The following is a 9845-nucleotide window of genomic DNA, read 5'->3' on the forward strand; positions in this document are numbered from 1 at the left end:
CCTTCATTTGATACACATATAAACCTTTGTTGTCCTTTGTTTCTTTTTGTTCCTGTTATATTGTTATGTATATAACATAGCGTTATGTTGTATCTATTTTTGAACTCACTAAGCGACGCCCACTTATCCTTTTCAGTGTTTAATTATTTCAATGATACGCATCTAGAGTAGACAGACTTTGTTGGAGGATTTAGAGTAGTTGATACTACTACGTTTGTACTTGGTATACATATATGTATATGGATTATAAATTTCTAGGTAGTTATGTATTTATACAACTAGTTATGAAACTTTTTAAAAAACCTTTTAGTTGGTTTGTATCCATACTTTTGTATTTAGGCCGCTAATGTGAATTATAATTGTGAATATGCATGTAACATGTTTGGCTTTATGGTAATTTTAGTGTTGGGATTTTACACATGATGATAACAATGGATGAGCATGATAATAGTTTGAATGATCATGATATTAGTTTGACATATCATGATGATAATTTATAAACACTATACTAATTTAGTGGTTTGTATTAATTACATATTTGAGGGGGTTTTTATTTTGCACTCCCTGCTGAAAAAATATATTTCGACCGACCCCGTTTAGCATTCTTCTCCAAGATTCTTAGCATCCTTGATTTTAAATCCACCTCATTGCAGATTTGAAAAAATTTGTCTGCAATATCAACCACAGACCGTTTTCGATGTTTTCGATGTTGCTTAAACCATTGATAACAACTCTCTTGGAATTCAATTTGATTAGGTATTTTTTCCGTGTTGGCAACTCCGTAACTACCACTTCAAAACCCGTGAGATCGCTCTGTAGTTCCAAGGGCTCTGAGAATGTGATTTGTGGTCATATATATATATATATATATATATATATATATATATATATATATATATATATATATATATATATATATATATATATATATATATATATATATATATATATATATATATATATATATACAGTTGTATCACCACAAGGACTGACTAGGGGGAAGTTATGTATGGGAGATAGGATGAAGTAACTTACCACACCCAGGATAAGTCGCCAATGCAAATTATGAGGACACCGAGTTTTTGCAGGATATGTACCATGTATTAAGTTAGTTATATCATAACCTGAAAGCTTTGCTGTAAAATCCTACAAAATTATATTTCATGCGTTCAAGTAAAATCAGCAAGGGGCGTTAATTTATAATTAGAAAAAATAGCTTAATGCTGAAATATGTTATTCATGAAAGGCATGTGATGTTCAAGTGGTAAAGACTTGCTTAGGATAACCTAAATTCCATGTATGACAGACATATATAATTAGATACAAGACACAAACAAGTTAATATATTACCATCTAGATTTTTTATGTATGGGATTCATTGTAAAGTGGAATCAATGAATTATACTAGATCATCAATTTTTAATGCGTATAGTGAAAGAGCTCAAGTGTACCTCATCCAACATCTTACATCTGTCAAGCTGTGATTAATAAACTGTTTCACTCATAAAAGGACCAACTTGATCTTGTTTCCTCACATATTTCACTTTTGCACATATTTTTTACTTCTTTTATACATATTTTTCTTTTTCGAATTCCATGTATAATGTATTGGTCATAAGCCGAAGTAAATATGACCAAATTCTCCACTAATTGGTCTATTTCTAAAGGTATCCTGTTACAAAAACTTGACAAAAGTATAATATAAGGCGGAGACAAGAATAAAAAATCCCCCTTTCCTTGTATTTTGTAAAATGGAAGTGTAGATCTTTCTGCAAAGTCTTGATTACCCCTTGCTCTATATCGCTTTTCATAGCAACACCAGCTTAGAGGTCCCACAGGACTGACCAAAGAGGCTAAGGTAACAACAAATCAAACAATCTGTAAAACATGTCTCCCTTGATAGAATCTCTTTCTTCTAGACGAAATTACCCTCAGTTCTAGAATGAACCAGATCAGCTGACAATTTTATATGTTTTAATTTGCATCTGTTGATCCAAACCAATCTAGACATTCAATCATGGATCGTATCTTCTTTCTCTCCAATATAGTTACTCGATGTAGCGAATTAATGCAGCGTGAATTCTCAACTTTTCAAGCAAAAATCTTGCTCTTATATTTGGGTTGTCCATTGAACTAGTTTGCATTATGTATACAATACATATATTCATTCAACAATGTAGGCAAATAAAATCGTTTTAACTATTGTTTATGGTATATAGCTCTCGGTAGCTGCTGTTGTGAATTCCTCACTCCGACAAAGTGGAATACAATGTTCATACTCCTTCAAGATTCTTAGCATCTTCGATTCTGAATGTACCTCATTGCAGATTCTGAAACATGATTGGGCAACATCAACCAAGGAGGTTTTTCCTTCGTGCATAAGTAAATCATCAATCTTTTGAAATTCCTCATCATCACATACTCGTTTCCCTGTTAGCAACTCTGCAAATACCACTGTAAAACCCGAGAGATTGCTTTGTAGCTGAGAGAGCTCTGCAAAAGTGAATTTTGTCAGACATATGTGATTGCATCACCACAAGCAAAAATACAACAGGGACTGACCCGGGGGGGGGGGGGGGGGGGGGGGGGGGTAAGGTGATGGAGACATGTTGAAGTACTAACTTACCAACCCAAGGAGCATACACTAGATCTTCAGGAGGATTGATACTTCGAGGATAGCGACCACGTGCTAACTTAGTAACATCATAACCTGAAAGCTTTGCTGTAAAATCCTGCAAATTTATATTCCATGAATTCAGATCAAACAAGAGAAGGGTGTTTAAATTAAAATGGAAAACTAGTTTAGTTGTGAAATATGTTAGTCATCAAGGGCAGGTAATAGTTTGCTCAAGATAACCTACAATTCCCAAGTTCAAATGGGTATTAATCAGATGGGTAGGATTTCTTTGGTGTTATAGGAAATTACTGATAAGTACATAAATCTTAGAAAATTACCACCTTAAACTCACTGATGAGCTGCTATAATTCTAAAAGGTGTTAAGAGGAACTACAAAAGGTTTCTAATCAAACATCGACTGCATTAGCTAAATGACACAATTAGACAATAATTTTATCATCAGGAGTTTTATATATGGTATGTTGGAGAAAACATTGAGACAAGAGGATTAAAGGAGAGTTTTGTTGTGCAAAAAACTAATTTTTTTAATCATAATCACAACAACTTACAAAGGGACATATAGACAGAAATATATACATAGGTAACCAATCAACCCCTACAAGTTGGTGGTTATTTTCTGGATTAACTAATATTAACTGCCATATTACCCACTTGAGTTAACTAACTTATAACCACCTTAACGACCATCCACTAATTAATAAATCCTAATTCTAGTTTAATAATTCAACACTCCCCCTTAAGCTAGACTTATACAGCATCAAACATAACCCTAACTTCTTAAAAATTTCAATCTTCAAATATTCTTTAATGCACGAAATATGCGTTGCTATGAAGAACACCATTCATCGTCACAAACATATTTTTTGTTTGCTGTCAATTGTTGCTACAGGTACCCTTTTTTTTTTTTACTACATAGTAGATGAAAACTTCAAACACCATACACTGAAAGTTGTCTGCACTAAGAACAAACGAACTTTCATCAATCTTACACATCATCTTTTACAGGAACATAGCCACATGCAAAACATCCAGTGAAAAATCATTTGTGTGCAATTTTTGTAAGGATTAGTTACATGAGATCATCATGAAACCGGAACCATCTGTGCTTTTGACATACAACACATATAATCCCACCCTCATCTTCTTCATTTTTTAAGTTTTGCATAACCACAGTCACAAACTTGTGGTTTCCACGCCATATGTGGATATCATCAAACTTTCCACCATGAAACCTCCTTGAATCAATCATGGTTTTTCTTTTTGATTAAAAAAATATCATCCATTTCTTTCTCCTCCTTGGTGAAGTCTTAAATTATTTCTCCATTTTTCAAAATTGAAACCAAGCCAAAAAACTGTTTTTTTTTTTTTTTTTTGGCTTTGATACCACTTTGTCGAGATTAGTCTCAAACTTCATCTTCTACAGGAACTTTATCTGTACTAAAGAAGATGATAACAAGGTTTTTTCACTAAGAACTAACAACCTTTCCTTAATCCTACAAAAATTATATAATGCACACACATATAGGTAACCATCTCAATCATCACCACTCAGACCATCTCCTCTTAAGACTTCAATGGATTGTTACATTATCATGCCATTAACTATACCTTTTAACCAACTAAACTCAAAACTCCATTAAACTCTTAAGAGTTCAATGGATTGCCACATCGCCATTTTAATTTTTTTTATAAATAATATTAAGATATATATATATATATATATATATATATATATATATATATATATAATAAAAAAAATATTAAATAACTTAATAAAGTAAATTATTGAATACAAAATAAAATGAAGTATAAATCAAAAAAATAATAATATATAGATTGTTTATTGCAAAAAAATATTAAACGTTACTTTCAATATAAGTTTTTATAGTAAATTGAAAAAGAAAAACAAAAAAAAAAGATTTTATAGTAAATTGAGAAAGAAAAACAAAAAGAAAATTATAGTAAACTGAGAAAGAAAAAAAAGAAAAAAAGAAAAGGAAATCGTATACGACCTTTGAATGGGGATTAAACCCCCCCATTCATTAAACCCATCGCACAATGGATCTTTTGTCCATTCAACTGCCACATAACCATCTTTTTGTCATTAAACTCTCCATTGAATCCTCAATGGGGATGGCCTCACGACCCTTCATGGATGGCGGTTGGTAATAACTAATTCCAACTGTTACAAAAACCATTAACAAAGCAAAATATAACATATAACTACTACATAAAAAGAATAGATCACTCTTTCCACACTCCCCTATTTGCCCATCTTCCGGCGACCACCTTTTGATGTACTTTCCAAAAAAATATTGTTATTGGCATCGTATTCATTTGTCTTATGATACCAACCCATCCCATACTAGGCTCATATCCGCAAAATCGAAGTGTAGAACTTCCTCACAAAAAGTGAGCTTGTAGGAGGAGGGAACACCTAGATTTATAAGGAACCAATAAAACTCACTTGGACGATGTGGGATTGTAACAATACCTCACACTTTGAAGAGTCAATGTCCTCGTTGGTTACTACTAGCACCCCCTTTTTGGTCCAAGCCACCACTCTGAGTCATTGTTGGTCGTGACGTGACTACGTAGGTCAAGGTTGCCACCCCTCTTTTCGACTCGAAGCCAACACTCCATAGGCCACCATTCCAAGTGTTGGAACCTTGAAAGATGAGGATGGCTTTGAAAGCAATTGATATAAATCCATCTCATACTAGGACCGTATAACGCCAAAAGCCCAACTGTAGAAGTTACTCCTAAAAGCCAACTTGTTGGAGGAGGGACACCGACTTATAAGCAACCTATCAAACTTTCATTTGGATGATGTGTGATCATAACATCTTCTTGTTACAAACACTAAGCATGTTGTCATATTTCCGCATTTCAAGTGGTTTCCTCCAACTTTCAATTGTTCATCACAATCTCATCTATTGATTCTAATTTTTCATCAAAAGCTTTCTCTTTCCTTCATATTCCAATCTAGATCCCAAAGCTTTAATGCCACTATGTTGGAGAAAACATTAAAGACAAAAAGATTATAGGAGAATTCCTTTGCACAAAAGTACACACACGCACAAGCATGCACATGCGCATACACACACACACAGTTGGTAGGGGTAGCTAGTGCTACCCCTCATTCTCTCCCAAAGTGTTCACAGCGAACTCAATTGTTCTCGTATAGAGGGATAAATTTAAATCCATTTAACAATTTGATAGCCACTAAACAGAATAAATAGCCCACTAATTAATTATAAAGTTCATTTAATAATTTAAAATCCATTTTTATTACTTTAGTTTAATTTATATGTTCAAATTGAAAACCTATATTTAGCTGATTATTCGTTCACTTGTTATGTTGTTGGTGAAATTAGGTTTAAATCTTTAATTGTAAATTTTAAATCTTTAATTGTGTTTGTAGTGAGATTTGCTAATTTGAAGGGCATTAAAGACCTTTCTCATTTGATGGTGGAAATGGGGAAACATCGTTCTTTTTCTTTTGTTTATAGGTTATTAAAGTTGACTTCGGTTTTGCCCGTCGCAACCAAAATCGTTGAAAGATATATGTTTTTTTTTTTTTTTTTTTTTTTTTTTTTTTTTTTTTTTTTTCGGAATGAAGCTCTTGAGGACCGACTTGCGTAAAAAAAGTTTCTGAAGATTTTCCGAACGTACTATTATTTATAGTGTATATATAAAAAAACCCTTATGGATTTTAAGATCGAACGAGTAATAGAGCGTTTATAGAAAATGGGTAAATGAAATGTCAGATATAAGACTTTTGTGCTAGTAATGAAACCCTAATTAAAAAAAATTACTTCACTATTTTCATTGGGAGTTTTTTTTTTGTGCCCCCTTGTATAAGTTACTGGTTCCTGCTTCAAGTTGGTGGTTATTTTCTGGATAACTAATATTAACTGCATAACGACAGTAACTACCATTCATTTATTCATAAATCCTAATTTGTCTAGTTTAATAATTGAACATGGGATTCACATGAAAACATGCTAAAATAAAATTTCCAATGCCTATAGTCAAAATAGCCAAGATGTACCTCATCCAGTAATATCATGTGTCTGTCAAGCCGAGACTCAAAGACATTAAATTGATATTGTGTCTTGTGCAAGAAAACAAGCCCTCGGGCAATTCCTACTGCTATTTTCACCTTTATAACCAATGGAAGTCGTGATACCACACCTACATCCCATCAAACATATGATAAATTGTAGTATTTTGAAAATTTTATTTATTCATGGAGTTATTTATGTTGCTTACCACTATTCAGGAGATCATTAAAGTTTCCTTTAGGCATGAATTCATACACAAGGAACAATTGTTTGCCTAGTTGGTCTTCGAAGCAATATCCTATGAGTTTTTCAAGGTTGGGGTGCTTAAATTCTTTCAAATGCAACTGCATTCAAAAGTGATCACGTGTCACAACTGTTATTCCATGAAAGCGATACATGCAATGGTACCACATAATTTGTATTTGAACAGAAGTTAATTTGGGTTTTCACGCCAATAAGATATAAAAATAGAGGGTAAAATACAAAAATACTTTACCCAGCATGCAGTTTTGTAGAAATCAATTCTCTTAACAGCAATAGCCAATCCGGTATTATCTTCTGTGGGGGAATATGTTTTTTTATCGATCCAACCTTTGTAAGCCTTCAGATACCTCTTGTCATCTCCCAAGTTCTCAGTAGCACGCATCAGGTCATAATACGTGAAACATTTAAGATCTGTAACCAACAATTCCCAAGGCTGAGGACGCATTTCACCCTGATTGTTGCCATCCTTGTTAGTTGAAGAGCCCCGATTCATGTTTACATGGCTCTTTGATAAACTTGTGCCACTTTGTTCTTGGGTAATGGATGAAAAAGGTCAAAAGCTAACATAGTTAGTAACAATTACCTACAACTACATGATTGAAAGTCAAAGATTTGCTATTATATCTATATATGGGAGATATCTATTGCATTCTTATATGACAAAGCAACATTGTTACATTTAGAGACAGGGAAGAGAGAAAGAAATTCATAACATTATCAACTTCTGCAAATGGAGTAATGTAAAATGCTATGGAGGAGCACAAAAGTTAGAATTATGTGTGGGTGTTATGGCATGTAATACTTTTACTTTTAAGAGTGTTAAATGGTGACAACTATGAAGTTGAAGACACGTATATACATATTGAACACTAATGAAAAGTTTCTGCATACATACCAGAGTTCTGTTTAGTTGCAGAAACAAGATACTTATGAATCTTCCAAGTGAATCCAGTTATGCTTGATGGTTCAGCTGAATTTTCATGTCTCTGTTGTAGTTCAAGTAAAGCCTGAAGTGAGACCACAACCTCAGCGATGGTTGGACGTTCCTTTAGAACACTAAGCAAACAACGGTATGCAATTTGTGCAAACCGTTTTAAACATTTGGGAAAAATTGTTCCCTTGATATTGGGATCAACCATTTGATCTAATTTGCGTTCTTTCACACACTTTTGAGCCCATCTTACCAAACTACATTCCTCCTCACCATTGCGTTCATCGACTGCAAGCCTCCCTGATAGCAATTCAAACAATACAACCCCAAATGCATACACATCTGTTTTCCTTGTCAGCTTTCTTGTATAGAAATACTCTGGATCCAGATACCCGAATGTGCCTTTAACACTTGCATCAAGAAAAGAAAATGATTGATTCGTTGGCCCGATTTTGGATAACCCGAAATCTGATATCATAGCATCCCAATTCTTATTCAAAAGAATGTTCGAGCTCTTCACATCACGATGTATCACTCCATGTTGAGTACCAACACCAGTGTGAAGGTAATCCAATCCACGTCCAGCTCCAATTGCTATATTCAGTCGTTGCACCCAATTCAATGGGGCATCAGCTTTGTGTAAATGATCGTATAGGGTTCCACGGGGCATATACTCATAAACAAGGATCATCTCATTGTTGTCATCACAAAAACCAATCAGAGACACCAAATGACAATGGCGCAACTTAGAAAGCATATGAATTTCGGCCCTAAACTCTGGTGCCCCTTGATTGGATTTAGAATCCAACCGTTTGATGGCGACAACATGACTAGTCTCTTGGATACAAATACTACCTTTGTAGACATTTCCGAATCCTCCTTGTCCAATGATCAGTTTATCATCAAAGTCTTTGGTTGCGGATTGAATCTCTGATAGAGTAAAGTGGAGACATGGTTGTACTGAAGGTAATAAGAGCAACTTATCACCCTCAGTGGACATTATCAAGGTCTGTATGTACTAAAGATTTTGTGAAATAGGAGCTGGGATCAGATATAAAGGACAATCTGTGATCACAAGGAGGAAATTACTTTGCAATAATCAGCATGGGTATTGGGTGCGACACTCTCAAGGAGTACTGGCCAAAAGGATGAAGAGCCAAGGAGGGAATAAAAAAGTCAACAGGATCATTGGGAGAACGAGGCGAAGGCGTAGTTGCCTATTGTAAATACAGAGCAAAGATTATTGACTTAAACGACAATTCCACTATCACTTAATTAGATTATGTTTTCCCCAACCACTTAGTAAACTCCACAGCAATCATCCATAACAACAAGAAGGCCGTCCATAAACGATCCCTTCCATAACCCCTGAAACCGTTAAATCATTGAATCCGTGAATTTCACCAACTTCATGACTTATAATAGCCTTAGCTTTAAAATTTGAAATCTAACCTCCATTTGCTGCGGTTGAAAACATAAGCCAAACATATTTTAAAAATGTCTGCTACTGAGCATAACAAGTGTGAAGGTAATGGCTGGCATGATATGAACAAAATGCAATCTATCCTTTTAGATAAAAGAAAAACAAAAAAGAGAGGCGATCTGGGAGTTTAAGTACCGCAGTATAACCTGCAGAACCCTGGGCTGCAAGGGGGAAGGAGACTTGGCTGACGCCGGGAGAGAACTCCGACTCCTATCTCGCCCTCTTTGGAATTTGGTTTGATGGATAAAAAACATTTAAAGATTGGGTGGCGTTAAAAAAAACCTGTGGATTTTAATTATATGGTTTACGTGAAAGATTAAACGTAATAATTAGTCTAATCAATTAGACAATTAGGTTCTCAATTAAAATTAAATATATTTTATTTATAACTTTTAATTTTATTATTTTATATATCTTATTTTCTTAATATTTATATTAATTATATACAAACAAATCTTCAAA

At 34.1% G+C, this 9845-nt stretch overlaps 1 protein-coding gene across 2 annotated transcripts; it reads right to left on the minus strand.

Annotated features, from left to right (window-relative positions):
- Positions 1-1601: 1601 nt before the first annotated feature.
- LOC145006077 (uncharacterized) lies at positions 1602-9623 on the minus strand. Of its 2 annotated transcripts, XM_078965173.1 has the most exons (7): positions 9353-9623; positions 7865-9268; positions 7202-7500; positions 6914-7049; positions 6693-6835; positions 2627-2732; positions 1602-2493 (listed from the first exon to the last, which is right to left on the minus strand). In XM_078965173.1, exons 2-7 carry the CDS (start codon positions 8898-8900, stop codon positions 2207-2209), a joined length of 2007 nt encoding a protein of 668 aa, XP_078821299.1. In that variant the 5' UTR covers positions 8901-9268; positions 9353-9623; the 3' UTR covers positions 1602-2206. The 2 variants fall into 2 exon arrangements, with proteins under 2 accessions (XP_078821299.1, XP_078821298.1); XM_078965172.1 differs by having other exon boundaries at positions 7865-9623.
- Positions 9624-9845: the final 222 nt, after the last annotated feature.

The sequence above is a fragment of the Lactuca saligna genome, chromosome 7 (assembly GCF_052625555.1).
Source record: "Lactuca saligna cultivar CGN05327 chromosome 7, ASM5262555v1, whole genome shotgun sequence".
Taxonomy (NCBI): Eukaryota; Viridiplantae; Streptophyta; class Magnoliopsida; order Asterales; family Asteraceae; genus Lactuca; species Lactuca saligna.